Source organism: Aulonocara stuartgranti (assembly GCF_965226115.1).
Source record: "Aulonocara stuartgranti genome assembly, chromosome: 8".
Classification (NCBI taxonomy): domain Eukaryota; kingdom Metazoa; phylum Chordata; class Actinopteri; order Cichliformes; family Cichlidae; genus Aulonocara; species Aulonocara stuartgranti.
Window position 1 is genome coordinate 22,084,243 of NC_138959.1, and position 19,258 is coordinate 22,103,500.

The 19,258-nt window shown below is 40.9% G+C and overlaps 1 protein-coding gene across 2 annotated transcripts in view; it reads right to left on the bottom strand.

Moving 5' to 3' along the window:
- Positions 1 to 3,181: 3,181 nt before the first annotated feature.
- Positions 3,182 to 19,258, bottom strand: part of mapk8b (mitogen-activated protein kinase 8b) — a 36,575-nt gene continuing 20,498 nt past the window's right edge. Inside the window, exons 6-12 of one of the 2 annotated variants that reach the window (XM_082543250.1) lie at positions 19,028 to 19,193; positions 16,842 to 16,913; positions 14,906 to 15,088; positions 12,369 to 12,493; positions 11,299 to 11,362; positions 8,024 to 8,101; positions 3,182 to 7,550 (exon numbers count right to left, since the gene is read on the bottom strand). In XM_082543250.1, the coding sequence (XP_082399376.1) occupies positions 7,360 to 7,550; positions 8,024 to 8,101; positions 11,299 to 11,362; positions 12,369 to 12,493; positions 14,906 to 15,088; positions 16,842 to 16,913; positions 19,028 to 19,193 (879 nt within the window). In that variant the 3' untranslated portion in view covers positions 3,182 to 7,359. Of the gene's footprint in view, positions 7,556 to 8,023; positions 8,102 to 11,298; positions 11,363 to 12,368; positions 12,494 to 14,905; positions 15,089 to 16,841; positions 16,914 to 19,027; positions 19,194 to 19,258 lie in introns of both variants that reach the window. The other variant, XM_082543251.1, reaches the window with a different exon arrangement.

A 19,258-nucleotide genomic window follows, 5' to 3' on the forward strand; every position in this document is an offset into this window, starting at 1 on the left:
ACTCACTGTAACACTCAAATGTCTGCTCCCAAGATGAGTGAGTACTACTGAGTTTTGTGAGAACGTTATCTTCAGCATCTTACCGTTAATCAGAACATCGAGAGGTGTAACTAGTATCAGTCAATCCCCGAAGGGCCCCTTAGGCAGTACAATTATATGTGAAAGCGTGCTTTTGGTTGGGCAATGTGACCATTTTTTAAAGAGCTAAAATACAGTGTTGTTATATTGACTTCATTTGCACATGTACACGCTGGTCTAACTCTTTGATTCCAACAGCCTTTTACTTTTCTCCTATGTATGTCTCATGACGAAGGTTAAATGTTTGTTATTGCTCTGCGGATCATCTATGGTGCTTATTTATTATGGATTTCCACTATTGTAACAAATGACCATGTATGGAAATAAAGGTGACAAGGATTACACACATGACGGTGATTAACCTGACCTACTGGAGTTTCTGTTAGCGTTACAGGTGATAACTTAGCGCTCCACCTTCTGTTCAAATATGGCCACTTTTGGCCCCAGAATCAAAATGGGTGTGGTCAAATCCTGACACTGGCCTCCAATTTTATATACAGTCTAAAGCAGCGGTCCCCAACCTTTTTTGCGCCACGGGCCGGCTTATGTCCGACAATATTTTCATGGATCGGCCGTTAAGGTGTCGCGGATAAATACAACAAAATAAAACTAGTACTGGTACCAAAAAAAAGAGGATTTATTCATAACACACGGGAAAAGACCCATGGAAACAGAGTTAATGATAAAAATGATTTAAAAAAAAAAAAAAAAAAAAAGCGATAAACCATAAATTTCACACCCGAGCTTCAACTCTTGCGGCCCGGGGATTGGGGACTGCTTGTCTAAAGTCTTAGCCCAAATAGCAGATGCTGGCTAATAATCAATCCAATACTGGCACACCTCACAATCCTGTAATACTTAAACTTTGAATGATAGAATAAGCACAACACAGTGAGCATATTTTGATCTCACAGAGATAATAAAAAAGTGAACCTAGCTTCAAAGTGATGCTAACTGCCATTCTTTCAGATTAGCAACATAAAACAACTGCACTGTTGCAAAAAGTAGAGTTTTCACTTTTTACCAAGTAGGCTAAGTTTTTTAGTGGATTTATGATGGCTGATGATCCCATTCAGAGTAAAACGGTCCAGGAAGATAAGTTTTAAGATTCAGCTACTTTGGAATAGATAAGATGCAAGGGTACCTAGACCTGGGGTATAGAGTACGCTTGGGGAGTGTGATTGTGTGTACAGTGTCTATTTATGTCTGTCTCCACGTTGGGTGAGTGTGGAGTAAGTGCATATGAGAGCATGAGGGTGGGAATGGATGTTCGTTTCTGTGTGTGCCTGTTTGTCTGTGTCTATATGTCAGGTCGGGTATCAGACACCACCTCTCTGGGGGCATCTCAGGCCCTCCAAGGCATGGAGGCCTATCTCCCCCCACCACTCCCCCTGTCAGTGGCAGACACCCTCAGACATCGGTGCGTTGGTGGTTCTTGGTGTCCGGGGATGGGCGTCCAGGTATGCACCGGCTCACTCCTGGTGGCTGCTTGTCGGGGCCTGGAGCGTGGGGCTCGCTCGGGCCCCTTCGGGGGTGTACACACAGGTGCTCACACACACAAACTACACCCTTTTTGGCTCCTACCTCAAATTACACTGTGCGCTGTCGATCTTACGTGCTGCACAATAATATTCAATATTTACTGTTTTTTACTGTTAGATTATCGCAATGATGTTGTTCATTATATTGCTCTCTTTTCTTGCTTGTTTTCTTGTTTTTCTTTCTCAACAGGTGATTGAAATATGTATTTTTTGTCTGTTTGTTTTGTTTGTTCTTTGCCCTTTATCACCGTTCCTCTTCCCCGCTGTTTTTCTTTCCCTACCTCTCTTTTTTTCTCCCTTTTCTTTCCCCCAGTCATGTCTGTCCCGTGTGTAGCAAGTGAAAATAAAATAAAATAAACAATAAAAACAAAAGGTCAATCAAATGGACCAATGCGGCAAGGCCGGGATGGTCCATTTGGTGAAAGAAATCCGTTGGGCATCTTTCTTTGCCTTTAGACAATAATTCTGATGGCAAAAGAACCAAACGGGACAGGCGAGGAAAAAAAAAAGAAAAAAGGAATAGATAAGATGCCAGGATGTAGACGTACATGGTGTTTTTAGGTTCTCATTCAGACCCAGCTCTTTGTCGATGCCTAGCTTCTTATTCAAATACGGTCACTTTGGTTCACAATAAGCAGAAAACAAAACAAGATGGCAACTGCAAAAAATACTAGTCACTGATAGTTTACTTTTTTTCTTCCGTTTCCACAACTGACTGTTCCCATCCTTGTTTCAGGTCATTTGGTCTATAGCAGTTCTTTCCCAATGACATCACTCAGGCCATTAAACAAAAAAAAAAAAAAAATCAAACAAGCCATGAGTGGTCATCACTTGTTAATCTTAACTATACCTGCAAAATATCACAAATAACCAAAAACACACACACATCAATACTTGTCCTTAGCTGATGAATATATCAACTGACCCAAACTGATTGTCTCAACAGAAGCTACATTTTGATTGAAAGGGTTTCATGAATGTTTGACATGTGTGGTGATGTTTAAGGACAACTACATGAATATTTTTTTTATTATTATTTTCATTACTGTTATTATGGTGCTAATAATCAATCCAATACTGGCACACCTCACAATCCTGTAATACTTAAACTTTGAATGATAGAATAAGCACAACACAGTGAGCATATTTTGATCTCACAGAGATAATAAAAAAGTGAACCTAGCTTCAAAGTGATGCTAACTGCCATTCTTTCAGATTTATGGTGCTTCACAGTTTGCTGGTCCTAAAAGGTACTTTATGTAATTACCCGCTGCGAATCTTAAATAAACCTTGCACCACCAGGGGGCAGTATTTTACCAGGTGGTATGTTGAAATGTTTGATTTTTTTTTTTTTTAGCCCAAGACCACTTTCTGTATCACCCTTTTCCAGGAAAAATGTGTCTTTAATGACTTTCACAGTTAAATAAAGATTATACCGAATATACATATTCTGTTGATAGTATTAGTTACTTCTGGGAGGATTTAAATGCAGGGATTTACCGCGAGTACCCTTAAGAACTGCATTTGTCTTTATTCACAGACACAGACATACAATGAATGAATCAAAGTGTATTTGTTTTATTTGCAGTATATTTTATTTTTTTCATTTTTTTTTCCGTTTTTGAGTTTTTAAGAGGTGGCATCATCAGATCCCAATGCATGTATTCTAGTAGTGCACTTCTTTGTGGGTTGCAGTTTTTTGGGTGTCGCAGATCCAGGAAATCTTAAAACTACTTGCATGGCTGGATTCACTAGCAAACATTACAAACCAGCACCATACATATAATGAATTCTTGTAGGTATTGACTCATTTTTTGTGTGAGTTTCTTAACAATATTATTCTAAGCATGTCCCCAAATCAAAAATCTGTCACCCATGTGTGAGTCAAAGAACTTTCGGTCTCTGCATCAAACTCCAGGTGAAAGACTTTCTTTGTTTCTTTGTTTTTTGACGGGTAAGACCAAATACGTAACATTTTGACTATAAACAAGTCACAGAAATAAAAACTGATCTTATTCATTTAAAAAAACAAAATCAAAACATGGATTGACAGTACCAAACATTTTCTTTACCTTCAGGAGACAGCTAACAAAGGCTAGGCCCATCACATACTACTCGCACAGTTTGCTGAAGGTATTGCACATTTAGTTCAAAAACAAAAAGAAAACAACAAAAAAAAAAAAAATACATATAACAATTCTCTTACTTCTAGGTGAAGTATACATAATGTACAAAACTAGAAGTCTGTTGAAACCGACAAATAGTACACTTTCAAATAAATAAATAATGGAATCTGTTATTCACATGTCTTCGATAGCTAATTCTGCAGGCGACTATATGCAAGAACAGGCAGAAATTCAGCGTGAGGTAGTTCATCAAAGCTGACTTGAATCAGAATGAAAGTGGTTGAGAGATGTAATAATGACAAAAACAACAACAACCTCAGAAGAAGAAAATACTCCAATTATTTGTTCCTACCGATGGGCTAAGAAAATTAAGAGCACTTTACAGAACATCATCTTTCTTTTCAGCTAATATGACAATTTGATGCATACCACTGCTTCTCTGCATTAACTGTGTCATTTAAAAAAAAATCAATTTTTAGTTTACAACATTTAGTTAGAAACTAAATGACTGCAGGTTGATTTTGTTGTGCTGTATGGGTGAAGCTCCACAGCTGCTAACGCTGTACTTTGTCCTTAAACTTGCAATCTTTTTAATAGCCACGAGTCGGCTATTAAAAATAAAGCTCGGAGAAACAGCACTCTGCTCTGACCTCAGTAAACACTTTCCTGTTTTTATGTAGACGTCATCACAGAGACTGCGTCCATCTTTTATACTTTAATACAGTGTAGCTCAGTGTAAACGCTAACATTTGCCTCTTAACACACCAGATATTAAGCTAACACCAGGCTGCCATTTTGGATGCTAACTGTCCTGTAGCTCACTGATAGGGCCAGCTTTTGCTTTGAAATGTAAAATATTAACAACTGTGCAGCTAAGTGATAGCCATGTTTGTCTGCTGATATATGAAATACTATTGGCTGTGCAGCTAAATGACACCAGCGAAGGTAGTAACATGACAAAAAAACAAAACCAACAGTTGTTTCGCTAATAAATTACATGCTAGCTCAGGAAAGAAAACATGCCACCCTTTGGGAAAATCTGTTTTGAATAATGTGTGACTGTTGATCTGATAAGTTTGGATCTGATAAGGTTTTGGATAACTAGCTGGCTTATGTAATATGTCCAGCTTAGGACTATTAGCGAGCATTAGCCATCACAGACTGGTGCAATATTAGGCGTTTACGTTAATTTTACTATAGATAATTTTTCAGCTATTTAGACATATTTTATGGTTCAACCTGATTGAGTAAAAACCACTAGATGTAAAGTTACTAGTTGTTATAGATCAATAACATGAATAGGGTGCGAATTCAGAACCTGACACCGACAAGGCCCTCAGTGGTGTTAATATTTGAGAAATCATGCTGTTAATAAATGGTTAAATATCTGGCAGAGAAGTTGCCTGAGTGGAGCTACAGTGTATGCTACAGTCTAAAGATAATGTCACCACTGAAAACAACAGGATGCAGACGGTGTTGTCTTACACAATTTGACAATCCTAGCACTGTAGCATGTACTCCTCTGCTGTCAGCATCCACGATCCACGTGAGAGCGCATCACATAAATAAATATTATGCAAACATTTGGTGGCAGGCAGATTTGCTGCAAGAAAATAAGCTAATATGGCTAGCTGATTCAATATGGCAAGGACATTCTTTTCAGTTAATACAAGTGTTATGTGCTATATGTGATGTGGCTGCATGGCTCTGCCTTTTTTCTACTAGTGTCAATCTGCCTTTCTAATATTAAACTTTATCCAAAGCTTTTTAAAATACTAGCATGAATTCAGTCGCAGAGTTTGCTCATATAGTTTGATCCAGCACTTAATTTTTCTGTCCATCAGTCAACAAATTAAATGAACTACTTAAAGAAAATTACATGTATAAAAATTGTCATTATTCTATATGTTGGTTGCTGTCACTGCAAAGAAACACTTCTTTTTACTTTGATGAAAGACCTTGATAAAACTGCCTCTTCTTCTGAAATGACTCCAACAAATGCATAAGCACCTCAATGCATACGTCACCACCACCTTCTCCTGCAAGACACCGCAGTCTCTTGCTCAACAGTCCAAAACCAAAACAAGTAGAAAAATATACAACACGCTCGTGAGAACTACGACCTCCCCTCGCACGTCACCGCTCTGACATGGAAACTACTGTTGTTATCCAGAAGCTGACGGATAAAATGCTCCCTCCTACACGCACTCAGGAATGAATGACAAACAACAGGCACTTTTCCTTTCAACACAAAAATCATATACACTTAAAACAGGACGCTATTATTGCATACAGTAAGAAAAAATTTGTTTCTTTTGACTCTGGTTTTTGTGCTGCTAGGTTATATAGAGATAGTTCGTTTGAGCCATAGTTACAGGCAAGTCTAGTTCGCAAAGTGTTCGCTGATTATTACGAAAAAAATTTTGAAAATTAAAAACAAAAACACATTACTAATAACGGGATCTGAGAGTAAGGAGGCACACACCTTTTACACCTAACCGCTGTCGCTCCGAGATGCCAAATATCAACACGTTCGCATGCGTTCTCGAATATCACGTCGCCCTACTTGACCGAAACACATTCCACTTACGCCATCGCCGACTTCACAACCTCAAACTACTCTACGTCTTACAAAAACCTCCCGAAGCACAATGAAGAACATTCTGAAGTCCTGAATTGATACCGAAACTATTCCGCCTATCTACTTCCAACGTGTCGCACAGCCATCTGCAGATAAGAGGTACTTTAAAAGCACTTAAAAATAATACAGAAGACAGTCATCAAGAGGATATCCTGCAGGACCTAACTGTGCCATAACCAATCCTGTAGTAAGAGGTTAAAAAAAAAAAAAAAAAATCAAATCACATGGTGAGAAAATGTCAGCATTTTTAAATGATGGGAAAAATACGTTGATTATAAAGCTTTCGTTAAAGTTAAAATTTACAATGAAGAATGTAGTACTGACTCAAAAGAGTTCAAATAAAAGGATATACATATGATCTAATATCCACATTATGGGAGAGAGAATAGAAACGGGGGGAGTGCTAAGACAAAGTTCGTCAATTAAATTAGGTTTTCAATGGCTCACTGCAAACTTGTATCGAAGAGTAAAACTACATCTACAATAAAATCTGTACAAACTCAATCTACACGTATATGGCAAATTGTAAAAGCAGTAGCTTAACAAGTGGAGAAAAAAAAAAATCACATTGAAACATTTTACAGATATTTCTTTAAATTTTCACTGTTGGCTCATACAAACCGGAATATAGTGAAATGATAAAAATTCTCTGATCATCTCAGGTTTCTGAAAAAATTAAGAAATTCCACAATAAATTACAGCTAGGACTCAACTGAAAAGAAATCCTAATTTTGTTTTTGTTTTTTAAAAAAAGAAAAGAAGTAAAGAAAAAGACTACAGCTTTCATTAAAAAAGAAAAAGATCTGTCCTTTCAGAAATGTTTCAAACAGCTAGCTAGTTAAAGCTACACTACTGAAGACGAGCACGGAGGGGAAGCAAACACAGCGGGTGGGTCTAGGGGCCGGTGTCGGGCTGGTGGTCTTGGATGTGACCAGGTGGCGTGGCCCAGCCCAGAACCAGGTGTAGGCGATAGTCATCTGCAGCAGCCCATTGGGCCGGAGGCTGTAGCAGCGGCGGCGGCAGGGCCCGCCGTCTCCAGGCTGCTGTCGGTGTCGGTCAGGGTCGGGTCGGTGGACATTGAGGAGACATCGTTGGCGGAGGTGGAGGAAGAAGTGGAGGGATGGTGCTGGTGGTGCTGCTGGGGGCTGCTGCTCACTGCTGCACCTGTGCTATGAGAAGCAGGGATGGGCCTGTGGTCAGTCACGAAACAGCATTGTGCTTTAGCAGCTGATCTAATAAAGACGGGATGGTGAAGGCTGGTTTTTACATTTGACAAACCAACGAGTGGATTCATTCTGAACCACATGCCGTATAAATGCCTGAATGTATCCGGTTTATCTACACGACTTTGAAGATTCACCGAAATAATAAATAAATTAACACAAATGTGAGCGCGGGTCACGTCAGGGCCAACGCTGTTCGCATCTGCTCCCATTAGAGCGATTACGGAAATGAAATCAAAGCGCTGCAAATGTTATCTGAAGGAAAGCATCTTAGTCTCAGATACATTACAATCACTTGCAATATAGTGCAGCAGCCGTGATCATGCGCAGACGTCTTGTGCAGTGCAAACATATTCATCTCTTCCATTACAAACTCATTTTAAAACCTTCTCTCACATAACAAAGTCCACCAACCTATGGACGCCGGCTGTCCCCTGATGACGCCGTTCTTCGTCCTTTCTTCCCAGTCTAGCACTTCTTTATATATCAACTCTGTAACAAACACAATGAAAGCCATTTATTCAGATCACTTTAAAAACTGAAGAAGAAAAAAAGGGTGAAAGACAGTTTTAAGATGAGGTCATGCACAAATGTTTTTCTTCTTTTGGCAAAAAGCTTCAGACTAAAAAATGGTAATAAATGAATGCCCAGTTTACACGGGAACATTTCACTCTAAGGAGACAGAAATGGGACAGTGTGTCTTCAAGCCATCTGTGTGTCACATTTACACTTTCAGGTGTGAACCTCCTGTTGTTATCACTGCTCTGCTAGGACAGGGGAGCTTAAAGATATTCAAAGGAATACTAACATGGAGAAAACACCTCTTTTACTATTAAAAAAATCTAAAAAAGCTCAAATATTTCCAAAAACCTGAACCTAAAGTGATGAGCTCACCATTTTGCTCAATCTAAACATGTGACTGGACACAAGAAAAACAGCTACTCAGTTTAGTTTTTACGGCATTTAAAATTAATTTGAATAATAAAACATGCATATTAGTTTAAGGAAAAACTGGTTCTACTTGTTTTGCTTGTTTTTCAGTTTGTTTTGTTTCATAAAAACAGATGTGATTGTATTTAAATGTAAGAGTCGTGCTAGCTAATGCAGCACTTACACTGTGCCCACCCCATTCATCCTTAAGGCTTAACACCACTAAAATCAAACGTTTGTCATTAAGGACAAATTAGCTAGCGAGAACTGAACCTGTATGCATAAGATGAGCATTTTAACATGGTAGCCTGTGGGTATTTTCTCACCAGTATAAAGCAACTCTAGCATTTAGCACCTCAGCATACACTTCATTTTCTACCCACAAGGCTTCCAAGCATCATAATCCAGGAATATGTATTTTTGTGAATGAAGCAAACAGGCTTTAAATTTACCATTTTCACATTAAAGGAACAGTTATGTTAATAAAGACCCAGCAGGAAGGTGATGCAGGTTTGCACACCTTAGTATTTGTGACTAAAAACAGATGACGGGGATTGTAAAGTAACCGTGAAGAATGAACTGCACTAATTTTGAAAGCTTTCATTCATTTTGCAGACTTAGACTAAACAAAAACCAAATGTAAATCTGCATTTATACACCAATGAAAATTAGCTTTTCCCTCTTCTCTATCTTTCTCCCTGCTCCGGTCCTGAGCACTCATGAGCTGAGGCGTGTGTTCCGGAGCATTAACACCAGGAAGGCGGCCGGGCCGGATGGAGTGCTGGGCCGGGTGCTAAAAGACTGTGCTGCGGACCTGGCGGACGTCTTCACCTCTATATATAACACCTCGTTGTCCTGTTCACTGGTACCATCCTGTTTCAAAGCAGCAACCATCGTTCCCATCCCAAAACAGTCAAATGTCACATGTCTGAACGATTTCAGACCTGTGGCACTCACCCCCATTCCCGCCAAATGCCTGGAGAGACTGGTCATTAAACACATCAGAGCTGCTTTTCCACCATCCCTGGACTCGCACCAGTTTGCATACAGGGAGAACCGGTCAACCGAGGATGCGATCGCCACAGTGCTGCACACATTACTGAAGCACTTGGAACACAGGAACACCTATGCACGGCTCCTCTTTGTAGACTACAGGCTTTTAATACCATCCGGCCATACAAACTCCGTCCCAAACTCCACCAACTGGGACTTAACTCCTCTCTGTGCAACTGGATTGTGGACTTCCTCACTAACCGTAGACAGAGTGTCAGAGTGGGTAAGAACACCTCTTCCACCCTTGTGGTCAACACCGGTGCCCCTCAGGGGTGTGTTCTGAGCCCTCTGCTATACACTCTCTTCACCCATGACTGTATTTCCTCCTGCGCGTCCAATCTCATTGTTAAGTTTGCAGATGACACCACAGTGCTCGGACTTATATCCAACAATGATGAGACAAACTATAGGACAGAGGTGCAACAACTAGAGTCATGGTGCCACGACAATAACTTGGTCTTAAACACCAAAAAGACCAAGGAGATCATTGTAGATTTCCGGAAGAGGGGCCATAACAACCATCTGCCTCTCTTCATTGGCAGTGAGGCGGTGGAGAGGGTGAGCAGTTTTAAATTCTTGGGGGTAACTGTGACCGAGGACCTGTCCTGGGGCAACCATATCACCTCAGTTGTACGGAAGGCCCAACAGCGCCTCTACTACCTGAGGAGACTGCGGAGCGCACACATTCCCAGATCTCTGATGTTGAACTTCTACAACTGTGCCATCAGCAGCGTTCTGACGTATGGATTTCTAGTGTGGTTCCCCAGCTGCACCAAGGCCGATCAGCAAGCACTCCAGCGGGTGGTGAAAGAAGCTGGCAGAATTATTGGAACAAGTCTGCCAGAGATCAGTAATATCTTCCCCACTCGCTGTCTGAGGAGGGTGCACAGTATCCTGCGGGACCAACATCACCCTGCGCGCCACCTTTTCCATCTGCTGCCCTCAGGGAGAAGGTACAGGTCTATACAGGCCAGAACATCCAGACTGGCCAACAGCCTGTATCCACAGGCTGTGAGGCTCCTGAACTCTCTGCCCCCCTCTCACGGACAATAACCATATCCAACTTCTTAATAGCAATGAACTGGTCTGCATTGGTGCATCATATCTTTATTCTCTTCCCCCTCCTGCCCCCCCCCCCCCCCCCTTTCTTAAATAGATAACTATCATATCTGATATCATATCTCACAGTACAATAATATTGAATGGGTTGCATTGTTGTATTTTGTCATGTTTCTCAGGTCTTTGTCTGAATTTCTACGAACATTATTGCTAAGGATTGTCTTATTGCATTGGAGTCATACTGGGTTAAATATGTACACTTGGGTTTTAAGGGGTATTTATTATTTTCTTCTTTTTTTGGGGTTGTATGGAAGCCCCAAACGCAATTTCATTGTTCTTGACAATGACAATAAATAAATAAATACTAATACTAAATACTAAAGCTCTGATGTTCTGGCCGAGGGGACCAACGGGGGAAATATGCTGCTTTGGACACAGAGTTATTTTCAGCAGAAAATGAGGACTACGTGTCTGACACTGGGGCATTTATGGTTTCTGACAGACTGTGCAGAGGAAAACATGCAACTCCCTTCCAGAACAAAGATTAAATGTCCCACAGGCTGTGAAGCACAAAGCTAGACCAACCTTATGCATCACCCTGTAAACGGCTAAGTACTTATGACAGGAGAGGAGAGGATCCTTCCTACCTTTCCATTCCTCCACTGTGTGCTCCCGCTCATCCAGCTGCTTGTCTGTGATCACCGGTGGTGGCTGGAAAGAAAAACAGAATAATGTGTCTTTTTACCAAATGGTCACACATTCATATCACATCCGCACACATTATAGACTCAGGCCATAGCTTAAACCTCTCCCTTTTCTAACATTTAACAGAGCAAAGAGAAGATGCTGATGCTGCCTCTTTAAGAGACAAACGCCGACGCTAGTAGCCTCTGATTTATGAGTGTTACCAAACCAGAGGTCAAATTTACAGAAGTCATTCACATACAGCAGGTGTATGAGGATGTCTCGGACTCAGTGAATCCTGAGTTGAAAAATACTGGCGACTACAAGTGGTACCCTCAGCCTGCTATTAGACACACCTATGGTATTACTACATCACCTTCTTCAAGTGTTCACAAGGTTTTCATAAAATCTGACCTCTGACCATGAGGTCAGAGGTCACTGAGACTCAAACCCATCTGACCCATCAGCCTTCAGGCAGGGGAGAGGAGGAAAAAGCAACAATTCGCCTCATTTCCCAATCTGCCAAAACGCAGTCAAAAATCAATCTGCACTGGCTGAGTCACAGCGTTTCCAAGGAGAGGCTTCACATTTGTCACCATCTCAATTTTAGAGACTGAAGCACAAAGACACAGCTTTACAGTTTGTAGTCTTGAGACAGAAAAGGGAGCTTAAAATGGCATTTGAAAGGTGTTAAACTTTACCTTTTCACTTGTTTTACAGGAAAATGTTCAATGTTCTACAGAGGAAAGCTACATTGCGGCATTCCTGCTAAACTTCAAAAGACCCTTAAATCGAATTTTCCCATCAGCTATTCAATATGAGGGATATATTCCAGCCTAAAGCAAATTATATTACACTTAGAGCGGCTTTGATGTTGCACATTAAGGATTTTTTAAGAGGTCTGAAATGGGTAGAGCTCAGGTGTGATTGCCATAATCAATGAACATAGATGCTATTAGCAGTGATAACCACTTCCATGTGATTATCACTCAAACAGGAATGCAATGAAAATACACGAAACTCAAGTACTTACTGCCTCCACCTCAGTTGGGTCGTACCACACGTTGATATAGGGGTGCTGGAGAGCCTCATCCACTGAGATCCGCTTTGATGCATCTATTACCAGCATCTTTGATAGGAGGTCACGGGCTTGGCTCGCTGAAAGGAAATAATTGAACATAAAAAATATGCAGGAGTGTGCGGCTTGGTTGATGAGATGCATTTCCTGTTGAGATGGGATGTTGGTGCAGGAAACAATGTAGGCAGCAACCGCTTTGAAATGTAAACGAATGAGTATCCATGAGGAAGGGAAAAAATTCATAACATAATTTTCGTGGTACCACTTATAAAGTCCTGTTTTTCCATAAAGGAAAAATTCTGCTTATATTAAGCTCCAAATGTATATTTTCAGACCCATTTTCTTTCCTAATACAGCGTCAAATCACAACAGTCCCTTCAATATTCTTTATATTGTGAGGTCCCTTCAATAGTAGTGAGAAAACCCCAACAATCAGACAACCCCCTATGAGAGAGCAGGTGGTGACAGTGGGAAAGAAAAACTCTTTAAAAAGGAAGAAACCTCCAGCAGAACCAGGCTCAGGTAAAGGGAGGCCATCTGCCAAAATTGGTTGGGGGTTCACAGTTGAGATTAATCCCCATTTGTCTTATTCTGTGACCCTAAGTTTGCCTCTATCTGAATCACACTGACCATTCCTTTTTAAGTTAAGGCCTCACTCACATAGAGACTACAAGTGACCTCTGTGTGACTAATCTACTAATCGTGAAGGATTACAGGAGTTTGCTCGTTGTTGCCAACTTGTTTGCAAACATTCACCAACTAGTTGCTAAGCAGCAGTGAAACTGAAGAGTGAGATGCCACTCAGAAACAGAGCACGTTCAGCTTCAGAGTAAAAGCTGTGTCATTGGTTGATTTCAGCAGTAAGACAACTTTTACTTTCAGGGCTAAAATTCTCTGCACCACACTTTTTCAAGTTTCACTACTGCTTGTTGATTGGCTAGCAAGTTTGGGCATCAAACCACGGGCGACTGTGCCAATCTACTAGCAATCAAAGCAATCACAAGGTGGGTTTTTTTTTTTAACTCATTAAACTTCTTTATTCAAGTAAAAGTGAAAATGTACAAGCTCTGAAATATACCCAAAATAGTAAAAAGCAGCTCTTTGAAGGACATTTCTACCAGCTTTTTTCGTGCCAAGCTAACTGAAGCTCTTGTTCTTTTAATTATATAATGATAAAATGTAGCAGTCCATGGGAATACAAACGTTTTTTGTTTTTCTTTGCCTCTACACCTAAACAGAAAAAAAAGAGCAGTCAAGGGTTAAAGTGGGATTTGGCACATGGGGGAACGCTAATATTGGTGAAAATGGCTGAGTGTACGGAAAAGCACCACAAATCACAATAATTCCTGTTGTGAGGTCCACAAGGTGGTTTTTGGTGCAGCGTAGTCTTTGTGACCATTTTTACCCAGGGAATACATATTCTACCCTAAACTAACGGAGGTTAATAGGAAGTCATGAACCAATCCTGTATGACTGAGAGAATTAAACTTTCTTGTGATTGGCTATCCCTCCCAAGCAAAAAGTCTGAACGGTACATGGTTAGAGCTTATTTGCTCACTCAGAGGTTTGTACCTGTGATGTCTATTTTAGGGTTTTGACACTGACTCACACAGACCTTAAACTAGAAAAAAAACTGCACAAAGCCTTTAGAACAAATAAAGCCAGCTTTCAAAACACTGCTCCCCGATGCTATCCAAGATGGGAAACTCACCGAGGTTTTTGCCTTTTCAACAGAGAACATGTATCCACTTTTGTCTCCATTTGAGCCTGTCAAGGACATCCGCCCTGATTATCACACATTGTTTCACATTCTGTATGAAACCTGACAGAGTGAGTCATCACAGCTAATTGATGTTGTTAAAGCAGAGAACTTGAGGGGGGAACACACTGTCATCACACGTTCCTACCTCTGTGAAGTAACAAGGACTGAAAAAGAACGACTTTTTTTTTTGCGACATCTTACAACAGCTCTGTGGCACTCACTGTGAGTGTTCCTGTCACCACCTCTGCATTTACAGAGAAAGACACGCTTGAGGTGAATTCCTCTTCACAGAAGAAACAACTTTGGTGCTGCCGGCTTCTAGAATAAGTGGTTAAGCAAAGACTGCCGCCGAGCAGTGATCTTGCTTTGGCTTTGCTGTCAGCAGATATTTGTTAGGTTGCAAACCCAAAGCACATGTGGAGGAGAAGTTCATATCTATACGTCCTTGAATGTGTACTCACTGACTACCCACGGACTCATTTGTTACACTTCCAAATGCAAAAACAACCCCCCCCCCCAAAAAAAACCTCTAAAAGGTCACAGATGATAAATTCTACATTAAAAAAAGAACAACACAGCTTTACAACAGTGGTTTCAAGCAGTAAAACGGAAACACACTGTGGCATAACTAATGACTGCCTCATTGCTCCTACTAACAACCATCCACCAAAACTGTTTCAACACTCATTACCTTCTTATGCTTGAGTAAGAATTTACAAGACACCCCTACCTTTCAGTTTATTGTGCTCAGAGTCTGCAGGAAACAGGACATCAGGGAAGAGCTTCTCGAAGCTGTAGCCAGCATACCGTGGCCGGTTCTCCACATAGGTCCTCACGGACTGGTTGAGCTTCATCAGGAACTCCTGAGATGGCGTCCCCAGCTGCTCGATCACCTTGTTCCACTGGTCAATATCTTTTGGTTATAGTGTTAAGAAAAGCGTACGGCTGGATTGGAAAACAAGATGCTCCAGTTTGAGGAATGTTTGATCTGGTTTGGACATGTTCCCCAAATACTGAGCTGATAAAGAAAGCTCAAACAAAACAAAACAAAACAAAACAAAAAAAAAAGAACGAAAGCAAATGACTACAACCACAAATAGCTACAACACAGCTTTGAAACTAAACGATTTTCGTTTGCACATTATTCCTGTAGAAACCTGTTAGGATGGGCTGAGTGGGATACACACAATCTGAAAAAAACAATACACACACATATTTCAAACATCTGCACTCTGCATAGCTAGACGTCAAGTGAAGCAATGTGAGGTTCACCTGTAAGACATCCAGATGTTGGAAATACAAGTCACACACATGTAAGGACAGATAACACATTCAGACTGCTTGTTCACATCTTTGTTCATCCTCAAACATGAATGAACAAACAGAAGGAGAAACCTAGCCTTGAGAAAACAAAAAGCTCTGGTTGTTAAGTTCCTAATGCCAAAGTACATTTGCTATGATTGATTTTTTTTTCTTTATCCTTTAGTCTGTTGTTTAGCAGCTTTTGTGAATGTAAATAATTTGCATAAAGACAAATCAAAGCTACCGACTGCTAGCATCCTAGTAGTAAGCTAATGAGGAAGCTAGCCTTTAAGCCATGTTTTCAACCAAACACCCTACACTGCTAAAAAGATCCGATAAAAACAAATCAATTGACAATATCATCCTTGACTTAATTTAAAGAGGATGGCATTGACACAAAGCTACAGAGTGGCCTTTTTTTCACATAAAAGGTGGAGCTGGCTTTTGGATCTTAAACTAAAACCAATTGGGGAGGGCCTAAAACCAGCATTCTCTCTAGTGTCCAACAGGGGGCGATACTGGTGTTTGCAAAAAGCCTTGTTTGAAAGTTTGTAGTAAAAGTTTGTATTTACCTCGGTAAATACTTTCCTGATCTTATGGGCTCAGTCACTTATTCTGAATAAAACTTTAAGTCCATTATGTGAATTTTTGTTACTTTAAGTGTCAGAAAGCAGGATTGTTTAGGATATTCTAGCAACTGCGGACTGATAGTCAGTGAATGTGCAGTTTTACAGTCTGATACATAATACACCTAGATGATGAAATTCTAATGTCGTATTGAAGTTTAAGACTAGGAACTAGTCGGTGACATCATGATCAGCCCATTAATAAAAACCCATAACTACTAAACAAAGGAGCTCTTTAACAATATGTTGTTATATAGGGACCTTTTTGAATCAGGGCATAAAATGCCTGTATTCTTTCCCTCCACTGCTTCACAGTTTCTCTAGTGGGATCAAATAGGGTTGTAGTGCATGTTTACTTTCTTGTTAGAACCATTTATATTGAACAGGGTCTGATACAGCATAATAGAAGTGCTAACCTTGGTGTAATAAGACTTACTGGGTCACCTAAATAGATTGGAGCCATTATTCTTGTCACCACATAATTAAACTTGTACTTTGCCTGCTGTAAGAAGCCAGCATTTGCCATGAAAGATGGCTACAATTCTTCCAGCTCTGCCACTGCGAGTGATGAATGTCGACCCTGAGCGCAATGTCGTCATCGCTCATTAAACAGCAGGTTTGGCAGGTTTTTTTCCCCCCTTTTGTGTGCAAAGATATGAACAAGATGTCAGACAGAGGATGGGACAACGGTCGTTTGAGGAGGACGGGGGTTTGGATGGAGGTTCAACTTAAGGATACGATCAGTGCCTGGAAACAACACACTACCCCGGACCATTTCAGCCATGATACAGCCAACAGACCAGACATCAACTGAAAAATGAAATGACAACCACCGAATTAGCATGCAGGACTGAAAACCAAATGGAAAACAAAAATGAAAATAAGAACAAGAGGAGAGGGGAAATTATAATCCATAAACACGATGATGTTCGTGCAAGGTGACACATGACGCAAAATGACCTGCATGCATCTGAGAGCACTCTCACACCTGGATCAGTGTTTAACAGGTGTTTGTCTCCATCATAGCTGCAAAAATGTATGTTTACTTCTCCTTCAGACCATGACTTTTAACATTTATGAGAACTTTGTTTTTTTGCAAAAATGCAATTTAATGTTCTCTGTATCCTCACTGCAACTTAAGCTGGAAAGTGTTATCTAATGATGCCAAGAAATCATTTTTTTGTGTTAAATTTTAGATTAAGAGTTTTTCTTTCACATTACAACAAAAGCCATACGCTAAGCAGTTCGAGGATACTGGAGGGCATTTTATGCAGTTCACTTCTCAGCTATGGCAGAGCAAACTATCAATTCTATTTCAGGTCTTTCATGTGACAGTTATGGTGCTCGAAGCAACAGTGTTGCTGCTCGAGTGAGTGAGGAGGGAGTCGAGCCAGTGGATCTGCAGGAAGAGCAGGTGGGCGGCTGCAAGTCAAGGTGTCAGGCAAATCCAAGAAACAGAATTTCTATAGCTGCGATGTATTTGATGAGAAAGAAAAATAACAAAAAATAAAAATCAGGAAACAAAAGAAGATCTGAAAAGGTGACTGTTTTGAGGCCATCTTCATTTCACATGAAATGCCAGACACTGCTACAAGCAGCTCAAGGATACAATCCCTTCCTGGAAAAAGGATTTTGTGGCGAACCATTTCTGCCATAATGCAGCCCACAGCCCAAATATCCACTACATATGCGCAGCATCAAAGGAGGGAGAAGAGAATAACCCAAAACAATGAAATAAAATAAGAAAGAAAGATGCAACAAGTCAGCAGGAAAAAAAAAGAATCAGGTCAGTGTTTCTGATGAGCATTAGTTTTTATGAGACCCTCTAATTGTTTTTTGAGAGGGGACTTGTACTACCTGCACCTGTGCTCTAGGGCAATATGTACACTTTAAATCAACAGAATTTTAAAAGTAACAAACAAACAGTGCAGCTCTCCAATTACATTTAGTGTTTTTGCTTCCACCTGACTCTCAGCATGTTATTAGCCAATGAATTCAGTCTTTATTTCCTTACTGGGACAGAACATTATAACAAAACTGTTGCACTCGTGGGCTTCTCTAGACATTTTATGTCCAGTATTACGGTAACCTAATGAGCTGTGCTGGCATTCACCTTACAGTGTCTGCAGCTCAGTGCTGATAATGTCAATGTCTCACACAATCACAGCAGAGAATCTCAGACTTCCCACAACAAGGCCATCTTCTTAAAAGGAAATGCTCATCTAACACAAACCACCGGCACCACAGCTGCACCCAATGCGTCTCCCTAGCTTTTACTGCACTGTTATAGATTTTTATCTATATACAGAACTGAGGTTTTAGTGGTGATAGGTTTTAATCACATATCGCAGTACATCTCTTATGCTTCGTTTCATCTCTGCTAGCTTTGGGCTGCACTAATTCACAGCACAGTCCTCCTAGTCCTCTACTAATCTTTCTGCTCAACTATATGATATTGGTGCTCTGGCATCTAATGGATCAATATGACATATTATACCATACGTCAACTTCTGCGCTTCAGACTGCCTTGCTCAAACTGTGATGTGTTTCAAGCAGGGGTGCACGGTGAAACTGCTGAAGCATGCATTAGTGCCTGTATTCATACTGAGGTTTACTTTTTGGCTTAGCTGAGCTGAGCTCAGGCAACCTGTTAATAAAACATCAAACACATGCTAAAACACTGCTGGGCACCACAGTCCTCAGACAGGATGTTCCCCACAAAGCACCGATGCCACACATGCCAACTCCCCCCCCTGAGCGTAACCTTTACAGGAAAAGGGAGTGTGTGCCTGTGTGTGGGAGAGAGTGTTTGGGAAGTGATCCTGAAACATCTCAGGGGGTGAGGGCCATGCAGCAGGCCAGGCAGCAGCTCCTCATTAGCCGGTCGCTGTCAAGAAGCCGCTTCATCCACTTCCTGCACTTACCGTTGGCCTGGTAGCCCATTCCCAGGATGACTTCAGGGGCGCGGTAGTAACGCGTCACCACGTAGGGCGTCATGAGGAGACCAGTGGCGGCCGTCCGGGCCAAACCAAAGTCCAGAATCTTCAGTGTGCAGTCGGACTTTACCACGATGTTGCTGGGTTTCAGGTCCTGTTCAAACACAACACCACCGCAAAAGTTACAACCTGACATAGATTAAACATTTCACAAAAGAC